Source organism: Coffea arabica, chromosome 3e (assembly GCF_036785885.1).
Source record: "Coffea arabica cultivar ET-39 chromosome 3e, Coffea Arabica ET-39 HiFi, whole genome shotgun sequence".
Taxonomy (NCBI): Eukaryota; Viridiplantae; Streptophyta; class Magnoliopsida; order Gentianales; family Rubiaceae; genus Coffea; species Coffea arabica.
Window position 1 is genome coordinate 26,506,353 of NC_092315.1, and position 20,136 is coordinate 26,526,488.

General features: G+C 39.4%; 2 protein-coding genes and 1 pseudogene across 2 annotated transcripts; 2 read left to right on the top strand and 1 right to left on the bottom strand.

The window, feature by feature from the left end:
* Positions 1–10,275: 10,275 nt before the first annotated feature.
* Positions 10,276–15,671, bottom strand: LOC140038464 (uncharacterized; annotated as a pseudogene).
* A 167-nt stretch (positions 15,672–15,838) lies between these two features.
* LOC113737494 (uncharacterized) lies at positions 15,839–19,891 on the top strand. The gene is made up of 5 exons (XM_027264722.2): positions 15,839–18,445; positions 18,560–18,830; positions 18,910–19,028; positions 19,128–19,425; positions 19,547–19,891. Exons 4-5 carry the CDS (start codon positions 19,236–19,238, stop codon positions 19,789–19,791), a joined length of 435 nt encoding a protein of 144 aa, XP_027120523.2. The 5' UTR covers positions 15,839–18,445; positions 18,560–18,830; positions 18,910–19,028; positions 19,128–19,235; the 3' UTR covers positions 19,792–19,891.
* LOC113737493 (uncharacterized) lies at positions 17,695–18,602 on the top strand. Its single transcript, XM_027264721.1, has 3 exons — positions 17,695–18,223; positions 18,319–18,445; positions 18,560–18,602. The coding sequence occupies exons 1-3, from the start codon at positions 17,695–17,697 to the stop codon at positions 18,600–18,602; spliced, it is 699 nt and encodes a 232-aa protein (XP_027120522.1).
* Positions 19,892–20,136: the final 245 nt, after the last annotated feature.

Sequence of the window (20,136 nt, forward strand, 5' to 3'; positions counted from 1 at the left end):
ATAGAGCAAGTTTTTTCAAGTTGATCAAATGCAACCAATCTTTATGTACAAAGGAAGGATCACTTCCTCCTTACCCCAAACCACACTTGGTCAAGTTAGGAAATTTTACTATCACTCGGATAACCCTCACAAAGCTACACTATTGAAGTATTTTTCTCACACAAGAAAAGTTTATACGAAATTCACACAACTAAGAGTACAAATCTTCTTTGAAGAGAATTTTCTCACTAAAATTACTCTAGAACTTTTGTAGTCTCAATGTGTAAAAGTACTTTGAAGTAGTTGACCATGCTCTATTTATATGAGACCAAAAAGTTCCTCTATTAATACTTCCAACGGATAGAAGGCAGCTGAAGAGTCAACTAGCCATTGGTAGTGTCGGACGTCCGGTAGTCTTGTTTCTTACGTCCGACAGTAGGCAGTGAGGTTGAGAGATTTTCTTCAATTCTTTCGGATGTCTGGTACCTTCAATGTTTGTGTCCGAAAGTAGATAGTGAAACTGAGAGATCTTCTTCAAGCCTTTCAGACGTCCAATACCTCCAATATTTTGCATCCGAAGTGCCGCATTATTTATCGGACGTCCGGTGCTCTTATATTTTGCGTCCGATCGAGGTCAATGACCTTAGAGGAAATGTTTTAATTCTTTGGGAGGTCCAGTGGTGAGTTCATCATGCGTCCGAAGTTGCGTAATGATTATCGGACGTCCGATCCAATCTTCACAAGCGTCCGACAGCTTTCAGTACCCTTTGTCTCTTTCAATTGTACTTAATCTTTGAATCTGATTTGCTTCATGACTGAAAAGATCTTTGAGCAGATATTAGTAATATCCATTTGTTTGGTAAACATCAAAAGCTAGGGACTAAGATTAACAAAAAGTACTTCTTGGAGAATTTCACTAGTTTATACTCAAACATTTGGAATCTTTAGTTTTAACATTTACTATGGAAATTAGTGGAGTTTTGATGAATTCTAACTCCATTAGTTTAGAAAATGTGAACGTTCCTTATATTTTTAAAACTTGGACGTAGGACTAGAAGTTTTGAAAGATGAAACCATTTTTTTCTCGATTTTTGTGCCAAAAGTGTATATAATATTTTTTTTTGGAATTGAAATTTCTTGTCACGACTTGAATTGAAAACAACCTTTGAGTTCTCTTTGAGTATTATTTCAATGATTTAGTGAGAAAAGCTCCTTTAACTTGACTCGACTTGTGACCTTGAGAGTGGGTAGCAAGAAAATATTTTTCTTTATAACCTTGGTCGAGTACCTAGGTAATAATGATTGTGCATATCTCAGGTGGTCGCGAGGACGCCGAAGAGCTCATCTGACTTCTCGCTTTGCTCTTGTTTTCCCTTGACTTTTGATGAGTGTCAAGTGCATGACTTGTTGCATAATACTTGAACTACTTCTTGTTGAATATGTGAATTGGACTTGTCGAGATGAGTGTGTACTTTATCGCACTCGTTCTCTTTTACTTGACTTGATAATTGACCTGCTCGTACTTGACAATTATACTTGTGATTGACTTGGCGTCGATTTGAAAGCAATCTCATCGACTTATACTTGAACTTGTGGGGACGCCCAAAACTAATGGCTAGCCATTCAACTCAAGCCAGCAATGGTTTGGTTGAGGAGTTTGGTGAACCTTAGACATACACTTGACTTGGATATACTCGATTAATATCAAAAACTTATTTGACATTCGGGCCAGTAGGGGGTGTAATGGTGGACAAAAATTTGGTGAAAAGTGGGGCTCTACGGACTTGATACTTGCTCGGTTGACGGAGTGTCAACACTTGAAATTTTGGATCAAGACCTTCGCAAAGCAGTGTGGAGTTAGCTCCTGAGAGCTTCCGTATCCTTTAATGATTGTGTCTTGTTTTCTTTTGTGAATTTCATGAATATTATGACTGCCTTTCTTTTATAAGTTTAATACTTGTTGTACTTGCTTGCTCGCCGATTTTTTGTTCCTTGGCCTCACTGAGCGTTAGTTCATCCCTTTAAGTTTGTTTTCCTTAACAGGGTTTGGAGGTGGAAATTGGAGGTTCTAGACTAGCGACTTTTGGTGGAAACTAATATACCTTTTGTATGTTATTGGAGATTCTTAAAGTGTAAATTCTGTTATTTTTGGGTATGGTGGATTGTAATTGTAATTGCTAGCCTTAGAAGTTGTGGCTTATATATTCGAAGTACTTCTTATTTAAGTCGATGGTTGACTTGTGGTTTTTTATTAAACTTGAATGAGTGCGTGAGTCCTGGTGAGAGTTAGGTAGGCGGCCCACCAAAACCCTAGGATTTGCCCTAAGAAGAAGTGGGGTCATCACACCTTGTAACTACAAAATGACCCTTACTGATTTCATTAAATTATTTATGTTTTTGTTGGAAAAATGTAGAATGACTAAGCATAAACATCTTTATTTTAGTGACCACATATTACTTGTGCTTTTATCACTAGTTAGAATAAGACCAGTGATTAAAAGAAAAAAAAAGGACACTAGCATTGAACCAAAAAGAAATAAGTAAATAAATAGATGAATGGATTGTCCATATGGCCTTATTTGATTGGCTATAACCTGATGTCATTGGAGTTCTTATGCATGAAATAGGCAGGTTGATGATGGACATGAAATTGACATATGGTGGTTACATGTACTTAGAAGTTAACCTCACAGTGAGGAAAAATGTGATCTATTACACAACCTATCTTCCCTGATCTTGATTGCTTTCACAAGTTTAGAGTAATGCATAGTACTCATTCGTATGGTTGTAATAGCAATCCACTAACTAGTGAAAAAAGGCTAAAAAAATTGTAGACACCAAAATTTTAATTTTTAGCCTTATTCTTTTATTTATTATTTATTCTTGTTTTTATGGTATTTGAGTTAATTAAGATTGTTTTTATTTATTATTTATTCTTGTTTATTCAACATGAAAGTTAGCGTTTATTATTTTGGTCAATTAGGTTCTTCATTTTTCTTTTTAAGACATTCTTGCATTAAATTTTGGGAAAAGAAAATTCTTAGAAAATTTCCAATTTTTTTTTATCTTTTTCAAACTCAGTCTTTTCTAAATAAAATGACATTTTGTCAAGTAATTAGAAATTAGCAGTTTATTTATCATAAATTGGTTTTGAAAAGAAAAATACAAAACAAAAAAAGAATAATATATGGCACACATGCAATAGGGCCAAGTGGGGTGCATGCAAAAGGGACAAGTGTCTCTTTATTTCTTTGACACCATAACACCTAGAGGATGAGGTATTAGGACACTTGGAAGCCTATGAAAATTTGAAGAAAAAACAATAAGAAAAAGGGAAAGGCTTGGTGGCTGGTGGGGGTGAAAAAGGATAGAAGCAAAAGGCTACGGGGAAAACTAGGGCATGAGGAGAAGATTCTGGTGAGAAAAAAAGGGAGAAACGAAAAAGCCAAGCGAGAGAGAGAGAGAGCTAGGGTTGACAGGCTGGAGGAGAGAAAAGATTGGAAAAGAAAGAGTGACGGCTAAGAAAGGAGAAAAAGGGAAAAAATTAAGGAAGGAAACTGGAGAAGGGCTTCGTGGGAGCTGGGCTGGAGGAAGAAGGAAAAACCAGAAAAGAGGGTTGCGGGAGAGAGCTGTGGACAGGAGAAAGAGATAACGGGAAAGAGAAACAGAAAACCAAAGAAATCAGAAGCTTTAATTCTGGTCCTTTCTGGGTCTGCTCAAAGAAATCTATCCTCTAGTTCGTTCGATTGTTGGAAGATCCTGATCATCCATATCAAATTTTGACGTGACAGTGAGCTCTTTTCTCTCTTAATTAGGATACTAGCATGCGTAAATTTCTGGTTTTTCTTTCATCCTATCACTGTCGGGTTCTGAGTGATGTTTTCTTGCTGTTTGTCATTTCATCATTTGATTCCCTTGCGTTGTGGTTGAGTTTGACTATCGCCAAACGTCTGGAAGCTGGTTGATAGGCTGATAAGTCCAGGTCATTGGGAAATAAGTTGCATTTTGTTTAAACCTTGAAAATTTAGCCTATCCTCTGTGATGCATCAGAAAATTTTGCATTTTCTCTTCATGGTTAAGCTTGTCCCTGTCTTTTCCTTGATTAACTGTCATGGTTATGGTTGTTTAGTTTAGAAAGTGTCCAGTCAAAGTTTTTCTAGAAGGATGGAGTTTCGCTTAAATCTGTTTTTCAAGGCTGTGGGTTTCTCGTGGAAATAGACAGCAAACCATTCGAGTGTTCTTATGCGCTGCTTTCTCTTGTTCGTTTCTTTCGTTTCATGGGTTCCCTCGTTTCATGCTTTTCTTTGACTAACTTGTTGGGATGTTGGGATTCTTTTTTGATGAGTGTGAGTCATACCCAGAATACACGCAGCAAGAGTGGGCTGGTTTGCAGTTGCAGAAGTGTTTCTCCATTCCTTCGTTGATTACTTGCATGTCCACGTTCCTGTCCTTCTTGTTCTCCTTGCTTGTTTGCATTGAAGTTTATCATTTGGTTTACAATTGTTTCAGTATGTTAGTTTCCAGTTCTCCAAGTGTATGAAACAAAAATTACTGTCTCCTCGCATTTTATTTGCATTTTTTACGGTCCAAAGCTGTTTCCTTTTGCTGTTTGTCTGCACCTTAGGTATAGCAGTGTCTGATGGTTCTTTCTTTTCTTACCATATCGTTCCTAAAATCTGTTTTTCTCCCTAAGAATGAAGAACCCGTCTGATGTTTTTGGTGTTTTTTTTTGCTGTGAGAATAAGAATAATGTTTACATGGGTTTGTTTCAAACAATGTTTTGGTTCCTCTCTATCCCATGGTATGGCGATGGCAATTCATACAGGAATTCTGTTTTGATGACCTGTTGTGTTTAAGGAAAAACCAGCGAATAAGAGGAAGTTCTCGACTAGGTTGCATGGTCTCTTGTTGGGTTGAGTTTTGTAGGATTAGTTGGCGGATCTGCATGTTTCATTAGAGTTCATGACTGCTTTTTGGTTGTCTTTGTGCGTGATCTGGGTTGGAGAATTCTGGGGAATGCATAGTATATGGGTGGGTTTTGATGATAAGATGCATAAAATGTTGTTTTGGTTTGAAAGTTTGCTGTTTGTTCGGATTTTGTTAGCTGCGTATGAACTGAATGTCATTGTTGCAGAAAATTGCAGAAGGAAGCTTGCTTCGAAGCATGCATGAAATACTTTTGAAAATTGCGCTTTAACCTCTTAATTTTTATCTTATTCTAGTATGGCCCGAAATTTGGGAAAATAAAATCAATTTTGTCCTTTTAACATGTTATTTTTCTTTGATATGATTTAATATGAATTTTGGATAGCTTGTTAGTGAATTTTAGGATGATTCGAAGGTTTAATGATTGTTGATAGATTTATAGTTTTGATTTGGAATTTTAGTGGAATTTTGGGTAATCTTGTTGTTTAATTATAGCAAATAGGTTTTCATTCATTTTTTGTGAGTTTTTGCATTTGATTTTGGTAGGTTTCATCTTAAGCCATTAATTTTAATTTGTTTTAATTTAGACCCTAATATTTGTAATAATAGGGATTTGACCCCTAAAACTTTTTAATTGTTTCAATTAGGTCCTTGCTTGTTTTAATTCCTTGAACATAGGTTGTTTGCTTTAATTTAAATACTTTAATTGATTTAATTTCATGTTTTCTTCCATCTCTTAGGATTTTTTTTAATTAAAATGATACCTTGACCATTTTTTTGTTTTGGAGGATAAATAAGAGAGTAATTCCATTTCCTTAGTTCATCAATTCAAGGGAGGTATATTCTATCCTTTATTTTTATTTTATTTGATCCTATGTGCTCCTACGTGATTTTATGTGTTTAATTGCATGATTTTTGAATGTTTTTATTTTTATTTCATTTATTTATTTATTTAGCCACTTTATTTGTTTTGATTTTAATTTTTAATTATTTGGAAGGTAATTAAGTGCCAAATTGTAATAGTTAGGTTATTATTTTATTTTTATTTCATTTTTTACTGGATCAAACATATTACATATATCTAAGAAAGTCAAACTAATGATAAATGTACAAGTGAACATACACTTAAAGAAACACCAAAAAAAAAGACAATGATTATTTCATAGTTAGGTAACAAAATAAATTTTAACACCCTTAATCATAGTGATAACAAATTAACAACCCAAGAAAAAACTTTCTTAGATATATGGCTGGTTCCTTATGAATATTCTAACATATTTGGCAGTGTTTAAATGTCTTCTTCCACTTCAAAGAAACAAAGTAGAAAAAATGCACCGGTTGCTCGATCGGATCCTGGGTGGGATCATGGAATTGAAATTGATGCTGACAAAAAAACAAGTTCAATGTAAATACTGTGGGATTACTCTAGCAGGTGGTGTGTATAGGCTTAAGCATCATTTAGCTTGTACACATGTAAATGTTAAACCCTGTCCCAACGTTCTGAAGATGTTAGAACACAAATGTTTGACTTACTAAGTGCAAGCTCTGAGGAATCAAGGAAAAAAATAAAGGGTTAGTACCATGTATGATTTAAAAGAAGAAGAAGGAGAAGTTAAGCAGCAGGCTAAGAAATGTTCAATGGAAAATTTTGTTGTGAGAAAACCTGGGGGGTCGAATGTAAAACAAACAACCATAAATAAGAAATGGAAGAAACAAGACAGAGATGAAGTTTATTGACAGGTGCCGAACCTGCGCAATAATAATAAATAAATAAATAAATCCTAACTACCACCTGGAACAGTCAGTAATCAATTCGAGTACTGGAGCAGGGACTCTAGGTGTGCAATGGGTTACTTGATTCACCCTGTTCCCGAAGAGTTTGCTTAATCCGATATACCCTAATTAATTATTTAACTAAATTCCCTAACTAGTAGACAGTGGTAAGTAGGGTCGTCTCCTCAGGGACTAGCAAGATATTTTGTTTCTTTTCAAATCCAGATTAATAGGGGGTTTTGGTATCAAATGCCAACTAGACAAATTAAACGCAGAAAATAATTGATTAAGAGAAATAACTAGGAGAAAACTCTAGCCAAGGGTACACTTCAGAAATGGTTCATGCAACTGATCATTGATTCAGAGGTAATTCCAACATTTACTAATAGATTGGTTATAGTTGTCTCGCACGCGCTAAACAACCAACCCTTCCGTAATTTATCGATAGCTAAGGTACGACCGTTAGCTATTTCTCTAACCCAAAAACAACTCTAGGTACGACCGTAGGATTTAATTTCCAGATTGCATTATTAATTAGAAAGGCCCAATCCTGACTAACAAACACGCTACGAGGGTTTATTCAAGCCAGATCAAATATTCCAAGATACAATCAAGATACGAAGTACAATCAGAATATACGAAGCTAATCAAGATACGAAGCTAATCACAACAGTTCATACCAAAAACGGCATCCCAATTTCCCCAATAACCTCATCGAAATCAGAATATACCAAATCAGCAATGCTCACAGTTCAAAGTGCACTCGTTCACTCCAAAGTGTATATGAAATGTATATAAGATGGCTCTCAAATCAACACAACAGAATGACACTACCATAAGCTTGCTCATATATCATATCTCCACCACCTACTCATGAATTTAAACGCAGCAATCAAGGGACTTGCATGGTTGTAATGGGGCTAGGGTGAAAAGGTAGGATAAAAAGGAGTCAAGAGGGTGTAAAAGTATAAAGGAAGTGCTCAGAAATTCATTACACAGACTCTTGCACATTGGGAACTTCAAGGCATCTCAACCACTACACAAGTGAAGCAAATTAGCACTTGCCGCAACCTTCGACTTTTCTCCTCTTTTCATTCATCAACTCACCTTCTTTTTTTTCTTTTTTTCTTTTTTCCTATTTTTTTTTTTTTGATATAACGCCCAACCAGCACCCTAGAAATCAACTTTACTTGCTGGTTTTCCGTACTTTGTCTTCTTTTCACATTTGCCCTTTTTTCTTTTTTCATTGATCGGTGCAATGCCTCTCAAGTAATACTCCAAAATTCTGTATAATGAAATCAAAGCACTTCTTCACACGAGGTTCAAAAAGAAAGTCTAAAAAGAGGTTTCACGGCTAAGAGCTGGGGTCTCAAGCAACGAATAGGGGTTAAGGCTCAACTTGGCTCCCTAATGATAGTAAATAATCCAAGGGTTGGTTTTAAGAAAGTCCAAAAATGGCTCATTCCTAGGTGCCCTATCATTTCAATGCATTAAACTCATTTAAATGTGGTCTTGACATGCATAACCGAGCAAGTTCTAGAATGACAAACCATGTGCACTAACCACTCAAACAAACGAAAAATTAGGCCCAAAAATCGTACAAGTGGTCAAATTGATGTCAAATCCAGCATATTCATCAATCAATTCAATATTTAGGAAAATAGAACACCCCACGGCATGAACTTACTGCTTATACTCACATCTCAATTGTATTCATCACAATTTAAAGAAAAAAAACTACTAAGGCAAGGAAAATGCACATAAAACAGCTCAAAGCACAACTAATGCATAATTAACCCTCCCCCACACCTAAACCTTTCATTGTCCTCAATGGAAGCGGATAAAGAGGAAAATAAAGCGATAAAGGCAACAACACTTCCCTTAATACGGCGGAGGGCAGAGGTAAGGCAAATGTGCACAAAAGAGGTCAACAGGCAGCTGATTCAGTAAAAGGGTCCCAATCACAGTTTCCAGTCACAGACAAGTGCACAACCAAACAATAAAATTACCCCAAAAGCTAACTAATCCTGTGAATCAGCAAAATACTTTCCCAAATACTACCAAATAAACCCAAGAATCAATTAATTAGGTAAGCACAACAATTTTTCCCCAAAACTAATTAAACAGGCAACCAGGGTAAAAATTCCCCCCAACTATCACTGGTTGAGCACAAAATTTGACAATTAATTAGCAATCGCCCACGGATATAGCGCAGCACCCAAAATCAAGCACAAAATATCTGTCCTCAGCTAGCAATGAAAAAGAATCTGGCCTCAGCTACGAAAATAAGAGTCTGTCCTCAGCTAATAAAATTAAGTAATCTGGCCTCAGCTACTTAGTGACAGAAAAATAAAGAAAGAAATAACCCGCGGGGGACACTGGCAGTTGTTGAATCAAAGAGCCGGGGTGACCGCAGAGGGAAAGGAAAAACGCGTGGCGGGCACGCGCGTTGGAGATGGCGGTTGCTGCTGCGAGTTGCGCCAAGAGGACGCGCACCGGCTGAGCTCGCGCGCGCGGTCTGGGGCTGCGCAGAGGAAGCGCGCGGGGAGGGGTTGGTGCTCGCGCGCGCCTGGCGGCGTGCGGCTGGTCTTGCACGCGGGCTGGTGCTGGTGAAGCGGAGCAAGCAGAGGTCGCGCGAGGCTGCTGGAGCTCGCGCGCGGGCAGGTGGTGCGCAGAGGAAGCGCGCGGGGGGCTGCGAGGAGCTCGCGGCTAGGCTGGGTTGGCGCTGGTGATGCGCACGAAGAAAGCTGCTGCTGCAACAGAGAAGCTTGCGCGCGGTCTGGTGGCGTGCGGCTGGCAGCGCGGCGGGCGAGCAGAGGAGTCGCGCGAGGCTGCTGGAGCTCGCGCGCGCCTGGTGGCGTGCGGCGCTGAGTCGCGCAGAGGGCGGCGCGCTGGGCTGAAGGCGCGATCCGGCGGCTTGCAGGGTGGCGGCGGCGGACAAGGCAAAAGTGGGGAAAGAAGAAAAGAAAGAAAAGAAGGAAGAAGAAAGAAGAGAAAAGAAAAAGAAAAGAAAGAAGAAGAAGAAAAGAGTAGGGCTTCGTGCCCTTTGAAAATATTTTTTTTTTAATTTGGTAAGGGCAATTTCGTCTTTTCGCTTTTTTTTTTTTTGTTTTTTTTGTTTTTTTAGCGTGACCACCTAGCGTGGGCACGCTCAACTGCCATAGAGGCCGCAGATTCTGAACGAAAATTTTTTTCCCGTCAGGCGTGGGCACGCTTAACCGCCATGAAGCCCGCAGAACCTGAACGAAAATTTCCTCCGTCAGGCGTGATCATCTGGCGTGGGCACGTCTAACTACTATGGAGTTCGCAGAACCTGAACGAAAATTTCCTCCGTCAGGCGTGATCATCTGGCGTGGGCACGTCTAACTACTATGGAGTTCGCAGAACCTGAGCGAAAATTCCTTTTTTTTTCAAGCGTGACCACCTGGCGTGGGCACGCCTAACCGCCAATTCCCTGCCACCAGACATCAAACCATTAATTGACACCAACACTTACCTAAAACTTCAAAAATGCATGAAAATTAAAACAAATAGTCTTGGGTTGCCTCCCAAGTAGCGCCTTTCTTTACTGTCTTTGGCTAGACATGGCCAAAACCCTCAAGAATGATAAAGTGGATCTTGGAGGTGTTCAACCTCTACTTCTTCCACATAGAAACCCTCATAATAAGGTTTGAGACGATGGCCATTCACCACGAACTTTTTCTCCGTTTTTAAACTTTGGATCTCCACTGCACCATAATGGAACACATTAGAAACGACGAATGGACCAATCCAACGAGAACGCAACTTACCGGGAAAAAGTTTAAGCCTTGAGTGATACAAGAGGACCTTTTGCCCCACTACAAAAGTTTTCCTAGAAACCTGCTGATCATGAAAGATTTTACTCTTTTCTTTATAGATCGTAGCATTCTCATACGCTTCATTTCTTATCTCCTCTAACTCTTGTAGTTGCAATTTCCTTTGGACCCCTGCTTCGTCAAATCCCATGTTACACTGCTTCACTGCCCAAAACGCCTTGTGTTCGAACTCCACGGGGAGATGGCAAGCCTTACCGAAGACAAGTCTATACGGAGACATCCCAATCGGCGTCTTATACGCGGTTCTGTACGCCCATAGTGCGTCTTCTAGCTTTAAACTCCAATCCTTCCTGTCCGGGCGCACCATCTTCTCCAAGATCGACTTGACTTCCCTGTTCGACACTTCGGCCTGACCGTTTGCCTGCGGGTGATATGGTGTGGATACCTTGTGCAGTACACCGTATTTTCGAAACAAGGCCGTGATAGTCTTGTTGCAGAAATGTGTCCCTCTATCACTAACCACAGCTCTTGGCATTCCAAAACGGACAAAGATATTAGATTTCAAGAACTCTGCAACCACCCTGGAATCATTAGTACGGGTGGCTTTTGCTTCCACCCATTTAGAGACATAATCCACAGCAAGTAAAATGTATAGGAAACCAAAAGATGAGGGAAAGGGACCCATAAAATCTATCCCCCAAACATCAAAAATTTCAACAAACAACATGGGGGTTTGAAACATTTGGTCCCTACGAAAAATATTCCCCACCCTTTGACACCTATCACAGGATTTACAGAATAAATACGCATCTTTGAACAGGGTGGGCCAGTAAAAACCACTCTCCAACACCTTGCGAGCTGTTCGTTTGGGCCCAAAATGCCCTCCACATGCAAACGAATGACAGAAATTTAAAATGGAGTGAAATTCACCTGCACTTACACACCTCCTGAGCACTTGATCCGAACATTGTCTCCAAAGGTACGGGTCGTCCCAAATGTAATATTTGGCATCACTTTTCAACTTGTCTCTCTTAGCCTTGGGCCACCCTGCAGGCAATTGATTAGTCACCAAGAAATTTACTATATCAGCATACCAGGGAGTAGACGAGTTAATGGCAAGTAGTTGCTCCTCTGGAAATGCCTCCCTCAATGGTGGCTCTTCCTTATGAGCAAGCAAGCGGCTCAAATGATCAGCGACTAAGTTTTCTGCCCCACTTTTATCTTTAATCTCCAAATTGAACTCTTGGAGGAGCAGGATCCATCTGATAAGCCTTGGTTTAGCATCTTTCTTCGTCATCAGATATCTCAAGGCTGCATGGTCAGAAAAAACTATTACTTTTGCACCTAACAAGTATGGTCTAAATTTTTCTAATGCAAAAATCACAGCAAGTAATTCTTTCTCTGTTGTAGAATAATTGAGTTGAGCTCCATTCAACGCCTTTGATGCATAATAGATTGCATGAGCCGCCCTGCCAATCCGTTGCCCCAACACCGCTCCCACTGTATAATCACTCGCGTCACACATTATCTCAAATGGGAGGCTCCAGTCTGGAGGTTGGATAACAGGTGGTGATGTCAATGACTCCCTCAATCTGTCAAATGCCACCTTGCACTCCTCGGTGAAGTCATATGCTACATCTTTTTGCAACAGCTTGAACAGGGGCGCTCCAATTTTTGAGAAGTCTTTTATGAATCTCCTGTAGAACCCTGCATGACCCAAAAAGGAGCGCACCTCCCGCACACTTGCGGGGTAAGGTAAAGCAGAAATAATATCGACTTTTGCCTTGTCTACCTCTATACCTCTGGACGACACTACATGCCCTAAAACAATACCATGATCCACCATGAAATGACATTTTTCCCAATTTAGAACCAAATTTGTCTCAATGCATCTTTTCAAAATTAAAGCTAAATTATCAAGGCATTCATCAAAACTATCTCCATACACACTAAAATCATCCATAAACACCTCAATAATTTTTTCTACATATTCAGAGAATATACTTACCATACACCGCTGAAAAGTTGCTGGGGCGTTGCAGAGGCCGAAAGGCATCCTCCGGTAGGCAAATGTACCAAAGGGACAGGTGAAGGTAGTCTTCTCCTGATCCTCTGGTGCTATTACGATCTGAAAATAACCAGAGAAACCATCAAGAAAACAGTAATAGACACGGCCAGCTAACCTTTCTATCATCTAATCAATAAAAGGTAGAGGGAAGTGGTCCTTCTTTGTCACAGCATTCAGACGCCGATAGTCAATGCACTGACGCCATCCTGTGGGTTTCCTCACTGGGACCATCTCACCCTCTTGGTTCTCCTCAACTGTTACTCCCGACTTTTTCGGGACTACTTGCACGGGACTCACCCAGGGACTATCTGAGATGGCGAAAATTATTCCAACTTCTAGGAGTTTAAGTATCTCTTTCTTCACCACTTCCATCATCAGTGGGTTCAATCTCCGTTGCGCCTGCCTCACTGGTTTTGCATCCTCATCAAGCCGGATCCGATGCATGCATAAAGAGGGGCTAATCCCCTTGATATCTGCTACGCTCCACCCAATTGCCTCCTTATGATCCCGAAGAAGACGAATTAGGCTATCTTCTTGCCCTGGTGACAGGTGTGCAGATATGATGACTGGCAGTGTTTCATTGTCCCCGAGAAAAGCATACTTCAAATGCTTTGGGAGAGGCTTGAGCTCCAACTCAGGCGCCTGCACAATAGAAGGCAACAATTTTGCCTGAGTTTCTGGTACAAAACCAGAAGTAAGCTCATACCTTGGAGAAATTGGTGGGAGCGAATGCAGTGCTCCAACAGCCCGGTATAACTCATCACTCATTTCTACATCAGGAGTCGCTCCCAACTCAAGATGTTTGGCTAATGCCACTGCCAGTGCATCAACCCCATCCAATTCAAATATTTCCTGTACAAGGGGCTCGACAACACTTAAAGCATAAACAGAGTTAGTCTCCTCTGGGTACTTCATCGCATAAAAAATATTAAAATTTACAATTTCCCCATCAAACTCCATCGACAAAGTACCCTCATTTACATCTATTTTTGTCCTAGCAGTGCTTAAAAATGGCCTACCTAACAGAATAGGAGACGGATTTAGTGCCCTTTCATCCCCCATGTCTAGGACATAGAAATCTGCAGGAAAAACTAACTCATTGACCTGTACCAAAACATCTTCAACTACCCCTTCTGGGTAAGCATTGGTACGGTCTGCAAGTTGGATTATAATGCCTGTGCCTTTTAACGGGCCAAGATTTAGAGAAGCATAAATTGTCTTCGGCATAACATTAATTGACGCCCCCAAATCCAACATTGCTTTCCTAATTGGAGTACCTCCTATCTTGCAGGGAATGGTGAACATACCTGGGTCTCCACATTTTGGTGGGAGTTTTCTCTGGAGTATAGCTGACACGTTTTCTCCCACCGCCACTCGTTCATCTCCCCTTAGCTTCCTCTTGTGGGTGCACAAGTCCTTCAAAAATTTAGCATACTTCGGTATCTGCTTGATTGCATCCAACAGGGGAATGTTGATCTCCACTTTCCGAAACACATCCAAGAGCTCTTTTTCCTTCTCTACCTTCTTTGTCTTTTCCAACCTGCAAGGAAAAGGGGGTAAGTTAGAGCTAATAGCGAGTGGAGAAGTGGAAATTACCTTAGGATTCTCATGAACACGTCCTTCCTCCTCAATTTCCTTTTCTATCTCCTCCTCGCTTTTGCTTTTTGAAGTTTTCACTTTAGGCCCTTCCAGCTCCTTGCCACTCCTCAGCGTCATGGCACTTACATTCTTGGGATTCACCTCGGGCTGCGATGGCAGTTTCCCAAAAACGTGGGACTCCAAACGGTTAATAGCGGTTGCCAGTTGGCTTATCCGAGCTTCTTGGTCCTTCTTGTCCGCTTTGATCTCCTGATGAATCTGAGTAGTAGTTGTGGCCAGGCTTTTGACTAGGTCCTCCAAGGAGTTTCCTGAATTGGAGGATGAGGGTTGAGATTTTGGTTGCCAAGGCTGGTGGAATCCTGGTGGACGATTCGGGAATGAACCTTGTTGTCTGTTCCCGTAACTGAAATTGGGATGGTCTCTCCAACCGGGGTTATATGTGTTGGAATACGGGTCGTACTGCCTGCGGGGCGCGGGCACGCCTCCGGCCATATTTACCTGTTCCGCCCCGTCCTCTTGCAGAATGGGGCACGAATCCGTGCAGTGATCCATGCTAGTACAGATTCCACACACCTTTGCTCGCGGTGTGTCTCTCATGGCCAATTGCCTGACAGCAGACGTCAACTCCGACAGTTGCTGCTGGATGGATGATGTCTCTGCCTCATTGACTCTACGGGTAGGAGTGCTCTCACGGAAACCGAACTGCTGAGAGTTTTCTGCCATGGCTTCAATAAGATCCCATGCTTCCCTCGGTGTCTTGTTCGCCAGGGCTCCTCCACTCGCAGCGTCAATAATACTCCTGTCAGTTGACTGGAGTCCCTCATAGAAGTACTGGATTAACAGTTGCTCACTAATCTGATGCTGTGGGCATCTAGCGCACAACTTGTTGAACCTTTCCCAAAAATCGTACAATGACTCCCCGGAGTACTGCTTGATGCTGCAAATCTCCTTCCTCAAACTTGTAGCCCGGGACGCGGGAAAAAATTTCTCCAGGAATTTCTTTTTCAATTGTGCCCACGTGGTGATACTACCTGCAGGCAGGTAGTATAACCAATCCTTCGCTGCATCCTTGAGAGAGAAAGGGAAAGCTCAGGCAGGTAGTATAACCAATCCTTCGCTGCATCCTTGAGAGAGAAAGGGAAAGCTCTCAGTCTTATTTGCTCCTCTGTGACCCCAGGAGGTTTCATGCTAGAGCAAACTACTTCGAATTCCTTGACATGTTTGTGGGGTTCTTCACCAGAAAGACCATGGAACGAAGGTAGGAGCTGAATCAATCCCGATTTCAGCTCGAAAGAAGTATTTTCAGCCAGGGTTGGGAACGTGATGCACAAGGGCTGATGAGTCAAGTCTGGGGTAGCCAGCTCCCTTAATGTCTGGGTGTTGGCCATGCTCAATTCGTTTTCTACTGACTCGTTTGCAAAAGATAAGTGCCCTTCTTTTCGTCTCTTGGTTTCTTGTCTTCGCCTACGCGCTGCCTTCTCAACCTCAGGATCGTATATCAATTCACCTGTGCGAGAGGAACGGGGCATAAACTAGCAAAAATACCAAGAAAAATAAAATAATAATAAAAAAAAAACTGAATTCAAAAAGAAACGAATAATTCAGATGCCAGTCCCCGGCAACGGCGCCAAAAATTGACAGGTGCCGAACCTGCGCAATAATAATAAATAAATAAATAAATCCTAACTACCACCTGGAACAGTCAGTAATCAATTCGAGTACTGGAGCAGGGACTCTAGGTGTGCAATGGGTTACTTGATTCACCCTGTTCCCGAAGAGTTTGCTTAATCCGATATACCCTAATTAATTATTTAACTAAATTCCCTAACTAGTAGACAGTGGTAAGTAGGGTCGTCTCCTCAGGGACTAGCAAGATATTTTGTTTCTTTTCAAATCCAGATTAATAGGGGGTTTTGGTATCAAATGCCAACAAGACAAATTAAACGCAGAAAATAATTGATTAAGAGAAATAACTAGGAGAATACTCTAGCCAAGGGTACACTTCAGAAATGGTTCATGCAACTGATCATTGATTCAGAGGTAATTCCAACATTTACTAATAGATTGGTTATAGTTGTCTCGCACGCGCTAAACAACCAACCCTTCCGTAATTTATCGATAGCTAAGGTACGACCGTTAGCTATTTCTCTAATCCAAAAACAACCCTAGGTACGACCGTAGGATTTAATTTCCAGATTGCATTATTAATTAGAAAGGCCCAATCCTGACTAACAAACACGCTACGAGGGTTTATTCAAGCCAGATCAAATATTCCCCTGACACAAACCCAATTATGTCAGTTGCTACTGGAATAGAGATAACGAACAATTACGGATTCAATTACCCCTATATAGCAAAATAGCCTATATAGACAATTAATTATTGCGCACTAATCAATCATACATAAGGCTATAACAATTAGAAACAGGAAATATATAAATATTAATAAATGGAGGAAATAGTTAAAATAAATTCGATCTCACAGTAATTGCTGAACCAAATCGTCAGTTGTCCCCTTGACTAGAATTAGCGAATTAGCCCTCCATTAATGAAGGACACATCACGCGTGTAAAATCGGGCGAAGTCACCGTATCCGACCTTTCACTTTTTGGTCAAGAGCAGAAGACAAGAGCAAGAAATTTGGATTTCGGCGGCTCTTGGTTTCTTCTCCTGATTGCTAGGCAAATGACGTACAAGAGAAAAGTGTTCCCAATTGCTTGATTCTCGGTCAAACTCAAGGACAAAGTCCAAGAGGTCAATAATGGCGGTTCGAGTGGCTTTCTGTCCTATTTGTTCACACACATACGAGAAGAGCTTTCTCTTGATGTCTAATTTTGGTCAATGCAATTGAACAAAAGTCTTTGCTGAGTCAATCGAAAAGAAATCAAAAAGCCAATACAGAGTCAATAATGGGGGCTTGTTGTCTCTGCTCCTTTCCTCCCTTACAAGCTGCGGCTCTCTCCTTCTACTTCCAGAGCCGAGAAAAAACTAAAAGCAAAGGAAAAAAAAACCACCCCCTAACCTAAGCCACGCGAGAGATAAATAATACCCCCAATAGCCGAAAATTGTTACTTGTCCAAAATTGCAGCCAGACTCCCTAGAAACATATTAAAATAAAATCTATTACAATTAGGTTTCTTCAGCTTCTCAAGCGGGCCCCACGTCCGATGAATCTTCTAAACGTTGAATTTAAGCACTTTTCAGCAACCATTCCTGCAATTAGCACCAAAACAAAATATCAGTAGAATCCACCCAATTAACGAAAATATTTAGTCAATTAATTATGCAATAATGCCCAAAATACCCACTAAAATGCAACTTATCATTTATCAAATCATGGCTAGGTGGTTTTATACAAGTGTCATTCCATTTAATGCTGTAAATAACCCTTTGTTTCCTTTAATGATTAAAAAATATAGAGAATATGGAAAAGGGCTTAAACCACCTTCGTACCATGAAATGAGAGTGACATTTTTGAAAAAAGAGATGAAAGAGACATTGAACTTGGTCAATACCTACAAAATAGGGTGGAAAAAAATTGGTTGTACTATTATGTCCGATGGGTGGTCTGATCAAAGAAAGAGAACAATGAACAATTTTCTTGTGAATAGTCGAGCTGGTACTGTGTTCTTATCTTCTATAGACACCACTGATATTTCAAAGATAGCTCAAAAGTTATTTGAATTGTTAGATGGTATTGTGGAAAAAATTGGAGAGGATAATGTTGTGCAGGTCATCACCGATAATGCTTCTAATTATAAGGCAACTGGAAAAATATTGATGGAAAAGAGAAAAAGATTGTTTTGGACCCCTTGTGCTGCTTATTGCATTGATCTGATGTTGGAAGATTTTCAAAAGTTTGATTCGCTCCACAAAGTCACAATACAAAAAGCGAAATCTGTGGTCACATATATTTATTCATGGGGTACAGTTATTAATTGGATGAAAGAGTTCACCAATGGCAAGGAGTTGATTAGGCCTGGAGTTACTCGCTTTGCTACTTCATACTTGACTATGAGACATCTAAGCGAGTTGAAAGGGAATTTGTTTACCTTTTTCTCTTCGGATAAGTGGAAAATAAGTACATATGCTAGGAGAAGAAAGGGAAAAAAATTGAAAGCATCATTTTTGATAATCAACAATTTTGGTCATATGTGGAGCTATGTTTAAAGATAGCTTCACCTCTCATCAAAGTATTGAGGATGGTGGATTCTGATGAAAAACCTGCCATGGGTTTTCTCTATAAAGCTATTGATCAGGCGAAAGAAGAAATCAAACAAAATGTGAACAATGTTCGAAAAAGGTAATTTTAAATAAGTTTCCATATTAATTATAAATTCATTTTTAATTTCTATGCTGGATAGTAGAATGATTTTACTTTAGTTATTTTTTTACTAAACTCATGTTTATATGCTAGATATGAATCAGCATCATTGATAAAAGATGGGAAGATCAATTGAGTCATCCTTTACATGCCGCGGGTTACTATTTGAATCCTCAATTTCAATATAGTCCAAATTATCAGTCCGATACAAATGTAAAACGTGGCCTTTATGATTGCATTGCGAAGATGGTTCCCAAATCCAATGAAAGGGTGAAAATTGATTTGCAATTAGATGATTTTCGACATGCACATGGATTATTTGGCCATGAGAATGCTGTACTAACAAGAAACAAGAAATCTCCTGGTTAGTTATTATTTAAAGTTACATGTTTTTTTACCTTTAAAATCTTTATTAATTTGTTATTTATTTTAATTTTTTACAGCTGATTGGTGGAAATCTTATGAGGTTGAATGTCCAGAGTTGAAAAATTTTGCCGTTCGAGTTCTCATTTTAACTTGTAGCTCTTCTGGATGTGAGCGAAATTGGAGTGCATTTGAATTGGTAATAACGTTTTCATATAATATAATATTTCATTCAATATAATATTTTGTTGAGCATTTGAATTTAAGTTTATAGTATAAATTCTTTTAATTTCAATAGGTACACTCCAAGAGAAGAAACCGTTTGGGTCAAAAAAGAATGAATGATCTTGTATTTGTGATGTACAACTTGAAATTGAGAGAGAGACAAAGACAAAGGTAACGTATTATGGAAGAAATTCCTTTTGAGGATTTGCCTTCAGATGATGAATGGGTGACAGAGAAAGAAAATCCAACTCTTCCAAGAGAGAATAGCTGGTTGCGAGTTCTAGATAATAATCCCATATGTGACACTTCAGATGAAGAGGGAAATGGAGATGATGAAATTGAAATACTTACAAGAAATGTGCAGAGAGCTTGTAAGTTTCTTTCTTTGTTCCAACTTAAGTATAAATTTTATCATCTTTTTAGATTTTATAGTAGTATTTTGCCGGTTCTCTTATTTTTAGTATCTTTTATCGTTATTGTTTATTTATTTAGATAATCATGAAGGTCGTGAAACCCATGCCCGTAGAAGACAAGTTAATAAAATGAAAGAGATTCATGTTATTGATGAGGATGATGGGCCTTCGGCAGAATTTGACCGTCAAGATGATGATTACCTTGATATGGTTCCCGAAAATGATGTTCAAATGGGAATTAATGATCTGGATACTAATTTAGATGGTGATGAAGATAATGCCGAAGATGGATCCCAACAGAATTGGGATGGCGAAGATGATTGAGAAAATACTGATTTTAATAATATGGATTATGGGGATGATGAATTTGATGAAAATGATTGGTTATAAATGAATGTATTTTTGAATTGTTATGATGCTTGAAAATGATGAATTGTTATTATTTATTTTTTCATGTTTGTTTAAACTTGACAGATGACATTTTAGTAGTTAATTTTCATGTTGAAAATCTTGAATTTTGGAAGTTTCGACTTTTTAGTGTTTGTGGAGGTTGATGATTATTCTATATTTCAAATTATTATTGTGTAAACTATAAAGCATTTGATTTTAAGACTTGAAATCATAATTTATAACTGTTTATGTTCTTTTTCTTTATTACTTGTCAAACAG

What these genes read in the sequence shown, in the direction of transcription:
- LOC113737493 (XM_027264721.1), top strand. Translation starts at nt 17,695, where the DNA reads ATGTCCGATGGGTGGTCTGATCAAAGAAAGAGAACAATGAACAATTTT. An exon ending in TTCGGATAAGTGGAAAATAA is followed by an intron (nt 18,224 to 18,318) that starts GTACATATGCTA and finishes GTTTAAAGATAG; the next exon opens with CTTCACCTCTCATCAAAGTA. An exon ending in GTGAACAATGTTCGAAAAAG is followed by an intron (nt 18,446 to 18,559) that starts GTAATTTTAAAT and finishes TTTATATGCTAG; the next exon opens with ATATGAATCAGCATCATTGA.
- LOC113737494 (XM_027264722.2), top strand. Translation starts at nt 19,236, where the DNA reads ATGGAAGAAATTCCTTTTGAGGATTTGCCTTCAGATGATGAATGGGTG. An exon ending in AAGAAATGTGCAGAGAGCTT is followed by an intron (nt 19,426 to 19,546) that starts GTAAGTTTCTTT and finishes TTATTTATTTAG; the next exon opens with ATAATCATGAAGGTCGTGAA.